This window comes from Durio zibethinus, chromosome 5, assembly GCF_047325235.1.
Source record: "Durio zibethinus cultivar Kanyao isolate XHJ-2024 chromosome 5, ASM4732523v1, whole genome shotgun sequence".
NCBI lineage: Eukaryota > Viridiplantae > Streptophyta > Magnoliopsida > Malvales > Malvaceae > Durio > Durio zibethinus.
Window position 1 is genome coordinate 6,885,864 of NC_143166.1, and position 18,394 is coordinate 6,904,257.

Genomic DNA, 18,394 nt, shown 5'->3' on the forward strand with positions numbered 1-18,394 from the left:
AAAACATACATTTAAAGATGATCAAATCAATAATCATTTCATATTATGTGAAAAAAGCCCTTTGGAACATTTGTTTTTACTATCCCAATGTCTTATTTCTCCTTTTTTCTTTCTCAACTTCTTTTTAGCTCTTTTTTTTTTAAAAAATTTCTTTACATATTTTGAGTTTGATGGAATGGGATCAAAACTTTTGAAACTCAATTTATCTAACATTTACCTCTTAACAAAGGGCATTCTTCCTTTATGGTTGAAAAGTGACTTCATCAAATGGATCTTTTTTTACATTTGCCCCATAATGTAGAGGTTGATCCTTGTTTAAAGTTCATTTAGAAAGAATTTATTAAGCTCAAAGGGAAAACAATGGATGATTTTATATTTGTGAAAGAATAATGAAAGATAGCTATTTGTCATTCAAAATATGATCACTTAAGCTGAAGGGCAACTCCTTGGAACATATGGGTTCAAAACAATTTGAATATTTTTTTTTTTATCTTTTTTCATTTTTTAGACCTTTATATATTTTTTTTAATTTTTGTTTTTAGTCACTTTGGATTTTTTTTATTTTTTTTTTTAGGATCATTCGAACATCTCAAGTGTATGATGTAATCATCCATTTTTTTTTTCTTTTTGTTTCATGCTTTTTAAACTTGTGCAACAATCAATCTTCGTTGATGGTACAATTCAAGGAGAGTGCTTTGTCTTGACAAGCCAAATCATATTGAAAAGGTTTATAAGATACAAATTAGATTGTTTTAGAGGCAATACGAAATCATGCTTTTTGGTTAATATGCCGTTAGACATGACAAAAGGATGCAAAATTTAGGGCATTTTTAGTCATTTAACGAATGAAGAGTTTTGCCATATTTGAAGATCTAACATTGTCTTCACATGTATTAAATTACCAAATTTTAAATTCTTCAAAAAGTATCATATTTGTTTAACCTTTAAGGAATTCAAGTTTTTTTTTTTTTTGTAAGCTATCTATTTCGAAAGTCATCTCCTCACAAGGTTCTTGGACTTCACATTGTCCTTCAAACACTAAGGATATTCAAATGATTTAGGGTGCAAATGTTTGAAGAAAAGATGTTTTTTGGAGTAAATTCATAATTATCACTAGTTCTTTCAAGATTTTTTCATTAAAAAAAATCTTTGTTTTTTCTCTTTCTTAATAAGTATTCCACTCTTTTCACACTTTTGGATACAAGTTATGTAAGGTTTTATTCCTTTTATTTTCTTTAGATTTTTTTTATTGAAAAGCATCCCAACATTAAAAATTCAAAATTTTCAAATGAAAATATTCACAAATTCATGAAATAATGTAATGCATATTCATTTTATGCAAACTTTCAAGTTGAACAGGCATTCATATTCTCTAGAGTGCTCTCAAGATAGAAATATGTGTAAGCTTAAACCAAGATAAATTACCCTTGATTGGCACACTATCCTTTAGAAATTTAGTCCTTAACTTTATCACCCTTGATTACCATAACGACTGACAAGTTTCTTGAATTTTGTAAGATTTGTATCAATTAGAGGTTGAGCTTTATCCTTGAATATAGAGCAGTTTTCAATGGAATGTCCTTCAACTTCATTATGATATTCACACTTGACGTTGGGATTATACCATTTTTGATAGAAAGGTTTTTTGGGCTTTGTAGGGACAACAAAAATCTTCTAACTTTGGACAAGTAAAGGTAGAAGTTCAGTATAAGACATTGAAAGTGCTTGGTACACTTTTACTCTTTTTATCTTATTATCTTGGAGATAGCTTGAGCTGATTGCTTGGTTACTAGGCAAAACAAACACTTGAGGTGAAAAAGCTCGAGCAAAAGGTGCTAAGGCATAGAGGTGAAATAGGTGTGGTAAAGTGTTGGCACTGGATGCTTGGATGTGAGGGTGAAAATGTGGAAACACATTATTGATGGGTAGTGGTGGGTGAAAATAAGCATTGAAACATTCTTCTTACATTATATCAAATTTTCTCTTATTTAGTCGCCCAACAGTTTTTGCTTGAATAGGTCCACCAAAAACATCCATTCTTTTTTCATCATGCATTCTTATAATCTTCCCTCTTTTTATCACATATTCAATCCTACCCATGAAAAATAACAAGTCTACAAACTCTGAGAAAGCTTCTCCAACCAAATTTTCATAGTATGAAGAAGGTAGTAGTGTATCTACAAATAAAAAATTCAACTATCTATTATTCTTCATGGTTTATACAGTATAACTCATATTTTCTTTAGCCCTTCTAATTAAGCATTGTTTTCTGGCTCTAGTATTTTTTTATTTGACTTAGTATTGTTTCAAAACAAAAAGAGTAGTCTTTTCAGTCCAAGTTTTCATCATTTCTCAGGTCTTGGTATGAACTCTAGCAACTATTTTCTATAGTTAAATGTTTACCAACATATTAATCTTTTAGAAAATTTGGGTTATTATCTTTCAAGAGATCTTTTTCTTTTTATTATCCTTCAAACAACCTAAGTTCTTTCATTTTCCTTGTAACAATAAAGGTGGATTAAAAAAAGGAAAACATATTGAATTATTTAATCTTTAAAAATTATATATGAAACATAAATAATCTTTATTAGTTGTCATTTGGGGGTACCAATCATCTTGGAATTATAAAAGTCTCTAGATCCAAGTCTTTCCTTTGTTGATACATTTAAGGTTTCTAAATGCATATAAAAATGGAATAATCTATACTCCAAACCAAATATTATTTATCTTCATGGATACAATTAGCTTGTGATAATATATATAGTTACTTTTTTGCTTAAGCCTAGTGTTAGGAAGGGAAAGAGTTGTCATCTGATTGGGATGTTTACGGTAGTAAAAATAAAATAGTGGGGAAGAACCAAATATAATAGAACTATTTGTGATGACTCATCAACATAAAGATGGAAGTTTATGGATGCTGTTGTTACAAAAGTTGCTATAAGTGGTTACTTGATTATAAAATCACATTTACTATCTCATTGTTACAAAATCTAAACTCAAAATTGATATATTCGTTGCTACCCTCACTTATTGGTTGAATATTTTATAAGAGATGTTAAATAAGGCTACTAGCTTAGAGCAATCACAAGTCACAACTTATTTAGTAGATGAGGTTTTTGTTGAAGTCATGGGGAAGGAACATTTTGGTCATGTATGAGGCTTGGGATTAGGACCTACACCTATAGAGATTTAAGGTTTATCTTTTCATTACTTCCAAAACTTGGATAAGGTTGAAAATGGTAGAGATGAAAAGGTACTTAAGCTACAAGAGAAATTAGAAGCTATGACAAATAAGGTTGCTAATTTGGAAGAAAAAACTGCTAAAGTGTTAGAGTTGGAAGATAAAGTTTCAAAAGTGAGCGAACTTGAGGTCATTATAGTTTTACTTAAAAAAGTGAATGCTAAGTTAGTTGAATTTGCAACTGCCATACAAAAGAGATTTCCACATCTGCCGAGTATAGACATCAACTCAGCTTCCATACCAATAGGTAATAGACAGGTAACGACAATAGGTAGTATTATTAATTAGTAAATAATAGTTATTTGCTCTTAGTAGAATAGTTATATACCCAATCGAGCTGTCACATTTGGTGAGATTATTATCAGCAAATTGCTTGGTAGCTTGTTTCAACTTTTCCAATATGAACAAACTCGTTTCTTGAGGTCCATATAAAGATTGGCTAGCAGTTAAACTATGTCTAAATTCTTTATTCCACTCCATTACAGTGTTGGAGCTGTAGTTAGTAAAATATCAACTTAAAAACTTTAGTATGAATTGTTATAGTGTATTTTTTTTCAAGATTGTTGTAATGAAACTATAGTTGTAATCTTTGACATCTTTTGTTGACTTGATCATTGAATCTATGATACCATAGAATAATCAATCCAAGTATTTAAGCAAGCAAAGCTTAGCCATTAAAAGGTGTAGAATAAAACATAGATAATCCAGTTATAGAATTGTGAAACTAAATACTCGTTTTCAGGTTTAGAAACTTAACATTCATTACTTGCTATAGGAACCAGAGATCAAATGGTCCTTATGACTAAATTTCCTTTATTTATATAGGCCTTTTAGCATTGCCAATACTTTTAATACACTTTTGGTGTTGACAAGCATTTAGAAAGCAAACTATCTAATCTTAAGTAGCAACTTGGGAAACTAATATTTGGTAAGGTTCCATGCTATTGAAATATGAATAAAAGATCACAAGACAACTCATTCGCTTATCAAAGTATCCTACATTAGATGTGGCAATTTTAGTCTGGCATTATTAATTAGAAATAATAGTTATTTGCTCTTACTATAAGTACTTAAATTTGTTTAATTCATCAGCTTTATTTGACCTAGATTATTGAAGGCAAGTGATTAACTCAGATTGGTATTTTTTTTAATTTACTTTTAGTTGGTTGATTGTTCAATAGCCTTTTAGTTAGTTGATTATTCAATAACCTTATATTATAATAGTATGTTGAAAAAGGAACACTTTCTGAAATTCTACTGTCCTTGCTTTAAGTAATTGATTTGTAAAACAACATAAGTAAACTATGCAATATATATGATAAAGGATGATTGTAATACTGTTTATCAATAGAAAAAAATCCAAAAATTGTATTATATTGTAGGTTTTAGATGCATCGAGTTCATTAGGATCATTATGTGCAAATAAATTAGGAAAGATGAAAGCTTTAAAGATGATGCTATTGCATATTGTTGCTAATTGATATTTTGATGACTTTATGGTACTTTGATAGCTTTGAGGATCAATTCTTTTTTTCTGTTATACTTTAGAATGATGGTAATTGCTATTCTTTAATTACACTACATTGTTATATTTTGAGGATGATGCTACTTCATTATTGTTAATAATTGGTATTTTGATAATTTTTTAGTGTTTTGATAGTTTTAGTGTTTGTAATGGGATTAATATTAAGTTGAAATTTTGTGCAACTTTCTAATGTTGTAATGCAAATGGTTGCAATTTTGTAATGCTATAACGAAAATAGGGAAAATGGAAATCAATTATATTCTATGGTTTTATCTAATTACATTGCCTACAAATCATATTGCTTTTGGTCCACTAAAATCAATTACATTCTCAAACTTTCATTCCCTACTAAAATCAAGAAAAGGAAGGCTTATATTTGGTATGAATCATTTTTAATTTCATTGGGTACAAAGATTATAAATATGAAAATTATTTAAAAAAATAAAATAAGACTTTTAAAGGCGATTTTAAGCATCAATATAGCTCACTCAGTAAATATAAAAAAATTTAAATGGAATGATAAATATAAAAAATTTAAATAAAATGTGACTTTTATTAACACTTTAAAATGCCTTAAAAATTTTTTTACTTATAATGACAATTGAAAGTGTCAAAAAAAGTTATATCGGCAAGTACATATGTAATTCTGGCATTGGTGGGTTGACCACCAGAAAATTTTCACCAACACTTACCTAATTGGTGATCAATCAACAATTAAAAAAACTATCGACAATAATAATATCAGCACTTTTTTATCTTTTACTAACATTTATAAGTGCTGACAAAAATGATTTTTTAGCAAATTCAAAAATCAATCTAGAATTATTGTTTTGAAAATAAATTGTTTTCTTAAAATTGAAGACTCAATTAATGTTATGTAGTGAGAAAATGTTAGGATTTTCAATAATTGTGGTAAGCCATTAATTAGAATTCTAAAAGAAACATATTGGTAAGCCCAATTAAATTAAAGTGATAAGTTTAGTTATGGACTTTACATATATTCAGGCAGTGTAATCAGATCGTATATGTAAGCCTTAATCCATTTAAAGCCTTGATGGAAGCTACTAGGGTTTTATATAAATATGACTTAAGATTTCCTTCTCGCTCTTAACGATTAGATTCTATATATTTTGAAAAGTAAAAGATAAAAGAAAAAGACATACTCCTGAACTAAGAATTTGCCTTAGCTTAAATTTCATTCATCTCAAACGGTTTGTAATAATAATAATAATAATATTATTATTATTATTATTATTGTTATTATTATTATTTCTTCAAATATGAATGCAGTAATTGAGAATTATCGTACGTATTACCTGATTCTAAATAGATCTCTAAATATATACTATGCAATTCGGCCAGAGCGACCAGTATCCTACGCCTACCTATCTTCTGATCACAGTCACAATTGCGTCGTACTCGTACAAGGCTAGAAGCTATGCGGTAGCAGTGCTGCAAAAGTAACAGTAGATCATATAAATATGCACCATACCATACAGCTTTCAGCGAAGGGCTAAAGAATCATACTAACATGGAAATAAGTTCATATATATGAAGGGCTGAAAGATGAGGATTCATTATACTATACTAGCTACGAATCTATGGCTAAACACGGCTTCAACAACTAACAAAAGCTGCCAAGTAAAAGCTTGTACTTTAGTGAAAATTAACACCACCTCGATGAGACAAAGGGAAAAAGATTGCTAACTGAAACGTTAGAGAAATCAATGCACTGATCTCTGTACAATCTACTTATATATATATATATATATATATATATATATGATACTATCTCCAAATACCACTTATATATCAAAATCAATTGTTGGGCCTGCCGTTTGTTACACTAAGATTTTGGTGGTGATGATACTGCTGTTGACGACGATATGCAGAAATGGAGCTGCTACTTTCACCCATATCCTGTTCAGGCCTAATCTCTTCATCGATTTCTTCTTTTGCCGCTTTCTCCATTCCAATGTATTGTACAGGCCTTTGTGATGACAAGAACTGTGACTGTGGGAGTGACTCGCAGTACCCGGAAGCTTGCGGTGGTACCACGGAAGGGAGCTTGGAGAGAAGGGCTTCAAGGCTGCTCATGGAAGGAGTTATTTTCATGGGCTGATTGAAGTGGTCGTAGAATTCAGCTGGTGGTGCAATTGTCCCTGCTGGAGAGTAGTGCCATGCTTCTGGTGTGCCATACGCATCTACTTTAAAAGGGTACACAGAAGATGATGGGTGGGGCAACAGTACTCCAGGAATGCTTTCTATGTAGCTGAATTTCTTTCTTAGTAGAACTACATAACTCAGGTCTTCAGTTACCTTGAGTAGCATAATTGAGAAAGAAAATGGAGATATCAGTTAAACATGATTGCAAAGCAAGTTGTGTGTGAGCTTGAGAGAGAGAGAGAGGACCTTGTGAACAGCTCCTAATTGGACAACACCTTCTCTAACTGCAATCAAGACTATGGTCTGCAAAGATATTCAAGTCAAAGCAAGTCTATCTACCTAACTCTTGAGAGTTTTGTAATGTTTACGATGCTAAGGCTTATACCTTTATACCGGCCAGGAACTGTGCTTCCCATGTCCTAGGATGCTACAGGAAAACATTTAGTGAGAAACAAACATTTTTCCGCGAACAACTGGAACGTGAAATCACCAACTGGTGTGAGCATGAATGGGAAAGCATATATGCTTACTGAGTCTGCAGAGTTTTGCCATGCTGACAAGAAGTTGATTTCCTGATCATGTTGTTCTTTGTATATCCACTTGTGACTGTGATCAGCAGCCACTTTTCCTATCAAACTGCCCATATCAAAAAAAAAAAAATCAGTTTGCCTGAAATATTATCTACAGTTAATTGAAATAACTGGAAATAACTTTAACAGCGAAGTGATCAGAAGCACATCAATTTCTCACTCTTCTCCATAGTTGTAGATTTCGTGGGACATCTTAAAGAAAAGCTCTGGTTGCAGTCCTTGATAGTGTTGAAACTCACAACTTCCATAGACTGAGGACCCAGGACAGTCTCCGGAGTTGATTTCAGCCGCTGAGGCTGCAAAGTTGCAGAAGCCATCTTCCCAAACTAATATCCTGCAATTTGTTTAGTATGAAGTGTGTTACTAAGAATAAGAATCACATACGTATGTCATATTGTCCTCGATACTTAAAATTAAAAAAAAAAAAAAAAAATCTATACCAGTTTCTTCTGTTACCTCTTGACCTGTCATAAGCTCCTTGATCATCCCATCTATATATCAACAAAGTTATTAAAAACAATTATATCACAAAAAGGCTTGATAAATTATAAATTAGTGAGAGATTATGACATTTGTATTGTTTAGCTACGGAATGAACCAGAATGTTGGATCCTTTATCTTGGAAGAAAAGGAAACCTACTACAGTCCTAACAGGAAAGAAAAGGAAACCTATAGTGTTTTCTAGTTGGCTTTATTGTTCCTTACTTTGGTGGTGGATAATTTCTAGGCAAGATCCTCCAAAAGACTGCATAAACCCACTGAGAGTTCTCATGAATGCACAAGCTTCTTAGTGTGTGTTGAAGGAGATGAGTAACAGCTAACTGGCTGAGATGTTCCTCCATCAATTTTCTTCACAGTTTTTTTAGACCTTGATCTCTTTGATTTCTTGTTTTTTCCCCTCTTCTTTTTTCTCTCTACTCTTATCTTTCCTTAAAAGAAATGAGAACCCAATATCTTAACCTCCTTTATAAGCAAACCAACATGGAAATGTCACATTTAGACCCCCCTCTCTCTCTTACTGTATTGTATTTAATCATGCTTTAAATTTTACCAAAATGCTTTTATGAGGCCCCACGCTTTTGCCTTCTCGGTTCCCAATGGTCTCATTATCAATCCTCCATTTCAAAACTGTTCTCCAGTACCAGTAGTATTGTTTTTTTCTCCTCTCTCTCTTTCAACCCTTATCCCAATAATACTATACTACAATCAAAGACAGATCAAACCTTGTTATTCTTAGGCTACATCATGAGTTTTGCACCATTTCTCTGAGGACCCGTATCTTTCTCTTCAACGCCAATGTGTATTTTATTTTCTTACAGTTCTGACACATCAAGGTATTACCACTCATTTCAGTCCCAGAAAAACTTTTATATTTCCACCTTCTCTATTTATTTACTCTCAATGTCAAGTTGCAACTCCATTGATCTTTTAGCAGAGCATTTTTAATTGTTCTTGTAGGTTAGTTCTCTTACTTTCTCTCTCTTTCCATCCATTTTTTATTACCATCATTTTGGTGCATCCAACTCCAAGAAGTGTCCCTCTATATGGGGCATATCAACAACCAAATATCATCACACTTTATTACTTTGCTACTACAGAATATGAATGCAAGAAGTTTATTTATGCCTAATTATTATTTACCATGTATTTTTAACTTGTACGGTTCCAGATTCATGAAAGAAAAGAGAGAGAATGATCAGGAAGACGTGTGAGAATTATTATTGATGCTGTTTTAGGTGGTTGATAGTGATATTTTAGAAGAGAAACGTCAAATTTTGCTCCCACTTTCAATCCTTTGTAACACATATATAATTAGAATATGTATGGTGAGTTGATATATTCATATTGCTACACGCCTGCATGCATGACTTCAAATATTGCCAAATATAAGCCATCATCAGCCACATTCTTATGACATGAAAGTATGTACAGATTGTGAGCCTGAAAAACAAAGTATCCCACCTTTGGAAGTGCTAGAGCTCAAAAATCACATGATTCTCTTGATTTCTTGACAGATTCAGTAAGTGGTCTGTTTGACTGGCTTCAGATGGATACATTTTGTTGTAATTTTGATCGACGGATCACCTGCGAGCTACCACTCAAGAGGAGGTTCTATTGATAGGAAATTCAGATATATAAGAGAGATCCTGAAAGGGTTTGGTTGTAAATTAAAGCAAATCAGGATTAGAAATGTTGAGTTGCAGTCATATGGTAATTAATTGATTACCAGAGATGCTTTACAAACAGTTTTGTACACTTGACATACACGGACATTGATGCAAAGATGTATGAGACCCAGTGTACTTTGTAGTAGTAGATTTCAACCTCAGGTAGAAAAGATTTTCATTAGTTTGGGATCTCTCTTTCTCTTTCTTGTTCTCTCTCGTCTGCAGTTACGTGATGACTAAAGGGAGCTTTCAGTGCTTTCAATTCACCTTCCTGACACCAAGAAAGTTTTGACAGACAATTATGCTCGTCTTTGACCGTCTGTTAATGAGAAAGTGAGATCATTAGCCTTGTAAACAGCCTATAATTCACCACATTATCATCAACCAGCTAGCATTTGTCGCCCTTCATTTCTTGATAGTGACAGGCAAGCCTATCTTCTTATAGTTTTATTTTATATGTATATAATGCTATTGCATATGCCCTTTAGCGCCTTGGAAGGCAAACCTGCTAGTGTTAGAGATGGGGTTATAAATAGTTTCTGTTGTTTGTTTAAAGTTATGTTATGCATTAATGTACGGTCCCTTTGCAAGGTAAAAAACAACAGAGTTGGGGACAGCCTCTGATGACTTGATGTCAGCAAAAGCAATATGCCGGGTCTCCCGAGTGAAACTAGCATTGGATTTTACTGATAAGGGGTGATTGGTCTAGTGACCATATTACATTGTTTCTTCCTATTGCTTTATACTAGTATATGATTTATTATTATTATTATGTTGTGTGGAATAGAAATGCATGGGAGAAAAGAGTGGCACAAGATTCTTGGTCAAGATAACAGGTGTTGAAATGCCCCATCCCTTTCTTCTGCTAAGGAAGTGGAATCTCTGCTCATCCCATCCTTCCAATGTCCCAGTTGGCATTGAAAAAAGTATTTCCCATCCAACAAAGAACCAAAAAAATCAATAAATAAAGACTGAATGAGTGTTTTTATAACAATAAAATATAGATGTTCGTCTGATGAACATTGATCTCAGACAATGAAACACAATATAATAATATATTGAATATTATTAATCGAAAAAGAGAGTGTAATTCATTTGATATTGATTTGGAATGTTTGATGATATATTATATAATATATTACAGGTAGGGCTAGAGTTCCTTTTTCTTGCTTTCGAGAAACAGATGTACAAACTTGAATCTCAGTACTTGGGTTTTGTTAGAAAGGGTTGGATGTTTGATGCCGATGATGTCCAAAGATCTAAATTATAGTGTTTCTAGAAGTAATGAAATAACTAATCATCTAAACAGAACGCTTTGTTTCTGATATAAAAATATTTTTTGGTATTTTAATTTAAAAATATTACTATGTACTAAAATGTAATATTCCACGTACGTTTCCTGACATGGTTTTTTTTTGTCCAAAAACTGGAAAACCTGCTAGCTATTTCCAATCACTTGTGTATAATGCATGCATCTTCATGCATGCCATGCTCATGTGCCCACCGGTTATGCCATGTTGTCCTGAGTAATGCGACATTTTTCCTTCCCAAAACCATATTATTATGCAATTACTTGAATATTAGAAGGATTAGCCAAAGTTGACAAATTAATGTGTATACTTTTTCTTAAATAAGACCATCAGAGGTACTCTTTTGCTTTGTTTGATCATAATTTCTTTTTTAGACGATTTTAGGAGCATGTGTACACATATATATATATATATATATAAACTTTTGAGATTTTTAGAAAAACTCATTGAATGATTGAGTTGTTTTTTCTTGATAATTTTATTTATAATGATAACAGAGTATACAAATTGATTAATATAAAAAATATATATAATACAAACGATAATAAAATCAAATCTACCTATCTCTAATTATTCAATTGTCTTGCTTAAGTTTTGGGATTTGATTTGTATTTTGATTGTTGGTTGCATGAATCTCGAAGTTTAATTGATTTATCTTTTTCTACACTCCCCCTCAACCTTGACAGAGAAAATTGTTTTAAGTCCCAGTTTGTGTCGCAAAGCTTCAAAAGTGGGTTTGGTTAAAGGCTTAGTGAATATATCTGCAACTCGCTTGGAAGAGGAACAAATCATGTTACAAGTGAACCAATGGCAACTTTTTCTCAAACAAAGTGATAATCTATCTCCACATGCTTAGTGCGAGCATGGAAGACAGGATTAATGGTCATGTGGAGAGTTAAGACATTATCACAAAACAAAGTTGGAGCTTTAGGCAAGTGAACACCAAAGTCACGTAGAATGAAGGATATCCAAGTTAATTCAACTGTTGTGGAGGCTAAAACACGATATTCGGCTTTAGCACTAGATCGCGCCACCGTAAGTTGTTTCTTTTGCACTCCAAGAAATACAATTTCCTTCTAAAAAGTTGCAATAACCGATTGTGGAGCGCTGAGTAAATGGATAACTTGCCTAATCTGCATCAAAATATGCATATAAACCCAATGGATTATGGGAATGAAGTTGAACACCATGACTAATGGTTCTTGCAACATAACGACCTATTCTTTTAACAATTTGAAAGTGAAAATTTATAGGTTGATGCATGTATTGACGGGCATAATTCACACTAAAGGATTTATCTGGATGTGTAAAGGTAAGATACTAAAGTCCATCCACGATGCTGCGATAAAGTTGAGGATCTGCAGAAGGCTCGGCTCATCAATAGTAGGTGGTTTTATTTTAGCTATCATGAGAGTGGAGATTGGCTTTTAGCCACTCATTTGCGCTCTAGCTAATAATTGGCTGGCATATTTTTCTTGATTAAGAAAAAAAGCTATATATTAGATACTCTTGACCTCATCACCCACAAAATAATGTAGTGGTCGTAAGTCTTTCATAACAAATTCCTTGATAAGACAAGTAACAAACCATCTTAAAAATTCAGCATTGTCACCTGCAGGGATAATGTCGTCTACATAAAGTAATAATAAAATAATTCCATGACTACCACGAAATATAAAAAGTGAAGAATCTACAAAAGAACAAATCAATCCCATAGATAAAGGAAAGGAGGCAAATTGATCAAACCAGGCTCTAGGTGCTTGTCGGAGGCCATAAAGAACATGCTTGAGCTTACATACACGATTTGGATACTCTTGATCTATGAAACCTGGTGGTTGCTCTATAAATACTAGTTCAGTAAGACGACCATGAAGAAATGTTTTCTTGACATGTAATTGGTGTATATCCCAATTGTTGGCTAATGCAACAGTCAAAACCACTTGTATAGTAGCTAGTTTAATAACCGAAGAAAAAGATTATAAAAAATCGATACTTGGAATTTAAGTGAATCCTTTGGCTACAAGGTGAGCCTTAAGGCGCTCAAGTGTTTCATTTGCATGAAACTTAGTTTTGAAGACCCATTTACACCTGATAATATTTATTTCAATGTCCGAGGAGGTAGATCATTTTATTGAGATGAAGAAAATATATTTCTTTTTTATGAGATAAAATAACCTTAAACAATATTTAAATCAAATATGTCACACAACGAAAAAATAAAATTATCTTTCACTTGTGTAAATCTAATAGGAATCAAACAAATAGAGCTAATAAATAAATTTTTAAACCACAAGCACAAGGACACAAGCAATTTTCATGAAAAACCTTTCCAAAACAATGAGTAAGACCTCCACCATTTAGACTAAAGAACAATGATTCATGAACATACTGATAGAATTTTAGCTCAATCAGACAATAGATTGACTTCAATCAAACTACTTGACCGAAACTACACAAACCCCTTTTTTCTCTATTATCGCCACACCACTCTTTTTTTTTTTTTAGCCATATAAGGGTTTAAAACCTAATAACCAAGCATGAAAGGACTAAAAGGTCCTTGGTGAATGGGCTTTGGTTTAGGCCACCTTTACATGGAGAAAACCAAGTTTAACAAATCTCATTTTTTCTAACTATGTGGAGGGAATCACCATTTCGGTGATCGAATGACAAACTTCAAGCTTTTCCTTTGGTAATGCCTTTGTTAACATATCAGAACCATTGTGATCGATGTGAATTTTTTCAAGTTCAAATAAATTATCATTAAGATCATTTCTTAACCAGTGGTACCTTACATCAATGTGCTTTGATCTTGAATGAAAAATAGAATTCTCACCAAGGTGAATTGTGCTTTGATTGTCACAAAATATCACATAGCGTTGTTGCTTGAAACTAAGTTTCTGTATGAACTTTTTCATTCATAATAACTCCTTACATGCTTCAGTGGCTACAACATACTCTATCTTTATTGTAGAAAGTACAACACATTTCTGTAGTCTCGATTGCCAAGATACAGCCCCACTTGATAATGTAATCGAATAACCCAAAGTAGACTTTGGAAATCAACATCTCCTGCTATATCTGAAATAGCGTAGCCAACTAGCACTGGTTTTTCGCTTTCAAAAATAAGACTCAAGTTGAAACTACCTTGTAGATATCTTATAATCTATTTAACTGCATTCAATACTATCTTCTTGAATTTAATAAAAAGTGACTAGCAACACCAACTACATGGGTTATGTCTAGCCTAGTACACACCATTGCATACAACAAACTTCTTATAGTTAAAGCATACAAAACTCTTCCTATGTTTTCTTTCTCTTTCTCTATAGAAGGGTTCTGATTAATACTTAGATTAAAGTATGTAGCAAAAAGAAAACTAACTATTTTAGCTTGATACATGTTGAATCTTTCAAGCACCTTTTTAATATAGTGCTTTTGTGACATGTACAATTTCTTGGCTACTTTATCTCAATAAATTCAAATTTTAAGAATTGTTGTGCTAGCCCCAAGTCCTTCATAGCAAAGGATCTACTCAATTGCTTTTTCAACTAGTCAATTCTATAAGTGTTCTTATCGACAATCAACATGTCATCAATATAAAGTAATAATATGATAAAATCAATCAGAGAATTTTTGTACAAACACATAATTGTTAGAAATAGTTTTTCGGTAGCCTTACTCACCCATAACTAACTCAAACTTCTTACACCACTGTCTCGATGCTTGTTTCAACCTATAAAGACTTTTCTTTCAACTTATGCATAAAGTCCTTTTTTACTTTTACTATGAAACCTTTTGGCTATTCTATGTAAATTCTTTGTCCAAGTCACCATGGAGAATAGTAGTTTTAACATCCATTTGCCCAATCTCCAAATTAAGACTAGCCATTAAACCTAGAACTATACGAATAGATAACAGCATTTAAAAAAAGTCAATATTTATTTTTTGACTGAATCCTTTAACAACCAGTTTAGCTTTGAAACATGGCTGTAAAGTGTGTCCTTCTTGCTTCATTTTGTATACCTATCTGTTCTTCAAAGCTCTTTTTCTCTTAGGCAACTTTACCAATTCAAAAGCATTATTCTCATACAATGACTTCATCTCATCCTACATGGCATTAGCTCACTTTTTCTTATGTTTATCCTTCATGGCATCTACCTAACATTCGGGTTCTTCATCGTCAGTTAGTAGTATATACTCATCAATAGAATATCATATGAAAAGCTGTCAATCTCTAGTAGACCTTCTGTGTGGAGCTTTTAGTGAAATTTCTAGTTGAACCTTTGATACTGGTAATTGTTTATGGGCATCATCATCCCCTTCAACTTGTGTAGAATTGGTATCAACATCATTTGTATTATGTTGGTTATCATCAACATCTTTAACCTTTTTAGGTATATGTATTAAAGGAACTAGATCTAAGTCAATTAAACCAGCATTGCATTATGGAATTGATATATCAATCTTTTAAATATCTTGTAAGGTCTGATCTTCAACAAAAATAGCTCTCTACTTGTTACAAGTTTATTTTACACTAGATCATAAAACTTATAACCAAACTCATCCTAGTCATAACCAAAGAACATACACTATCTAGTTTTAACATCAAGCTTGAACCTCTCTTCTTTGGAAATATACACAAAAGCCTTGTATCTAACGGTGTGCAAATGATCGTAGGACACATCCTTACCTGACCAACCTTTATTTGAAACATCAAAATGTAAAAGGAACACATGGTGAAATATTTAAAACATGTATAATTATACTCAAAAGCTTACCCTAAAAAGATTTTGATAACTATGCTTGTTAAAGCAAACATCTAACTCTTTCCATTAGTATCTTATTTACTCTTTTAGCTAACCTATTCAACTGAAGAGTTTTAGGAGATGACTTTTGATGTTTAATACCCTGCAAGCTAAAATACTTATCAAAAGGTCCAGTGTACTCACCTTTATTATCAGTCCTTATACATTTCAATTTCAATCCTGTTTGTCTTTCAACTAAAGCATAAAATTATTTAAATATATCTAACACTTGATCTTTCGATTTCAATGTATAGGCCCATATCTTTCTTGAATGATCATCTATAAAAGTCACAAAATAGATGAAACCACTAGTATTTTTGTTCTCATAAGACCACAAACATCATAATATATTATATCAAGTATATTTGGCTTTCTTGATGAAAGAGATGTCTTGAATGCAACTCTGATTTGCTTCCCTACCAAGCATTGAGCATACTTCTTCAAGGATACATTTTTCACTTTAGAAAGAAGATTTTTCTTAGACAAAACCTTTAAACCCTTCTTACTCATGTGACTAAGTTGCTTATGCCAAAACTCAGTTATATCATCATTATATACTGCATTGATAATGGAATAAGATACCATAGTGTCATAACATATAGATCCATGGACCTACCGCTTGACATAGATTAGAGAAGTCATCACCAATCTTTTTTGTCTAGGTGTGATTGACCACCTGAAGTAGATTCTGATCTATAAAATCAGAGTTTAAATTCGAAAGTACGATTACGTATAAGGAATGTTATAGCACCCCCATAACGCCCATCTAAAGGATAGTATCAATTTATTTTCAGATCATCCCAGCCTTAAAAATATTTATGTTTTATCAAAATATTTAATATTAAAAATTAATCTTAAAATTGTACCAATAGTTTGGTAGTAATTTAAGATAATTCTCTCACTTCAAGAGTATTCATGAAGACTAGTGTCTCACTCTTAAAAGAGGCTCCGTCGTCGGATTTGTTAAGGTTTTTATTCAAAAAAATTAGTGAAATCTCCTAATAGTTTGGTAAGACTTACCTTGAAGTAAATCTTACAATAGTTTGGTGAGATTTTATTATAAAAAGATTTATAAAAAATTATTCTTTTTGAGAAAATTCATTAAGTCTCCCGATAATTTGGTAAGACTTAATTTGGGAAGCAATCCTCCAATAGTTTAAAGGATAAAAACTATTTTTTTACTTTTTTTTAAAATAGATTTATAAAATTTCTCAATAATTTGGTAGATTCTATTTTAAAAATTAAATCCATGAAAATTCTCTAATAGTTTGGTAGAATTCATGAATTTATTTTGAAAATATTTTTTTATTTTTATTTTTTATTGTTATTCAAAAATAAAATAATAAAAGGAATTTTTTATAAAATATTTAATAAATAATGAATTTCTCAATAAAAAATAGCAAAATAAATAATAAAAATGAAATAAAAACTTAAAATATAAAAATGATAAAATAAAAATAAAAACAAAATCAAAATAAAAAAATAAAAATAAAAATAAAATGAAAAAAATAGAAAACTTACGATCGGGTTATGTTTAAAGCATGGATTTTCTAGAGGGTCGCCAAGTCAAGCAAAAGAACTTCAAACTTCAACTGGAAAGTTCATCCATAAACCCAAAAAAGTTTCTAGATTCTCCTCAAGAAATGGCTTGGTTTAAGAACCCTGTATCCCATCTTCTTGAATCAGCAACCTCTAATCCCTTGCTTTAGCCACAGTTAGACAATCACGACATTCTTGCTTGGACAAATCAGGAGTGCACTGTTCTAGAGCATATACTGTTTGAAAGGCACCCATCGATAAGTTATCTGCTGCATACTCGCAAAGAGGACCCCCAGCTGCGGTTTGACTGCTTAGATTATTCAACAGGTTACCCAATGCCTGATGGAACTGATCAGCATTCGCTACGTCCTGTGTGTTGAGTAGACAAGCACTAGGAGAGTATTCCATTTCTCCGAAGATGTCTTGGTTTGGTAGCATAGCATACAAAATTCAGACCATCCAACCACCTCCTTGTAAAAGGGACATTGCTGCCTGAGTTTAGATATGGTATCATTGAGGCAACTGTTGCAATCAACTTGGTTTATGCCCCATGCTACGCTTATACAATGATCCGCCTCCTAGAGAACGAGATAGCATTGCTTGGTTGTCACCATAAGAGTTTTCCTTATTTATTTGGTCAGGGACAACTTCATCCATCAACCTAGGTATGGAGTAAATTCACCAGTCTGACCATGAATTTAAGCATCTTTTATTCTGAGTTCTGTATCACCGACTACACTATGTGTTCGATGCATTAAGGAATCAATTCTGTGAAATTCAGCTTCATGGCTGGCACTCCTCATCGTCACCCCTATTATCACCGAATGGAAAATGATCCCAATTTCCAAAATCAGGAAAACCATCTTCTGTTTAAGCTTCAACATTTCCTCATTCGAAACCCTGGCTAGTGGGCCACCTTTAAGGAAGAAATACAGAGCAAAAAGATGCGAGTGGTGGTGGTATTGAAGAGTGGTTTTGGTGATTAAAGCTGGTAATGGGTCCATGTATGGGAATTTTTGGGTTTGGTTGATAGGATCCTGTAATAGTGGA

General features: G+C 32.3%; 1 protein-coding gene across 1 annotated transcript; it reads right to left on the minus strand.

The window, feature by feature from the left end:
- Window positions 1–6,129: 6,129 nt before the first annotated feature.
- Window positions 6,130–8,464, minus strand: LOC111282695 (protein RICE SALT SENSITIVE 3-like). Its single transcript, XM_022870899.2, has 7 exons — window positions 8,228–8,464; window positions 7,963–8,013; window positions 7,683–7,856; window positions 7,463–7,568; window positions 7,318–7,359; window positions 7,179–7,235; window positions 6,130–7,085 (listed from the first exon to the last, which is right to left on the minus strand). Exons 1-7 carry the CDS (start codon window positions 8,362–8,364, stop codon window positions 6,585–6,587), a joined length of 1,068 nt encoding a protein of 355 aa, XP_022726634.2. The 5' UTR covers window positions 8,365–8,464; the 3' UTR covers window positions 6,130–6,584.
- Window positions 8,465–18,394: the final 9,930 nt, after the last annotated feature.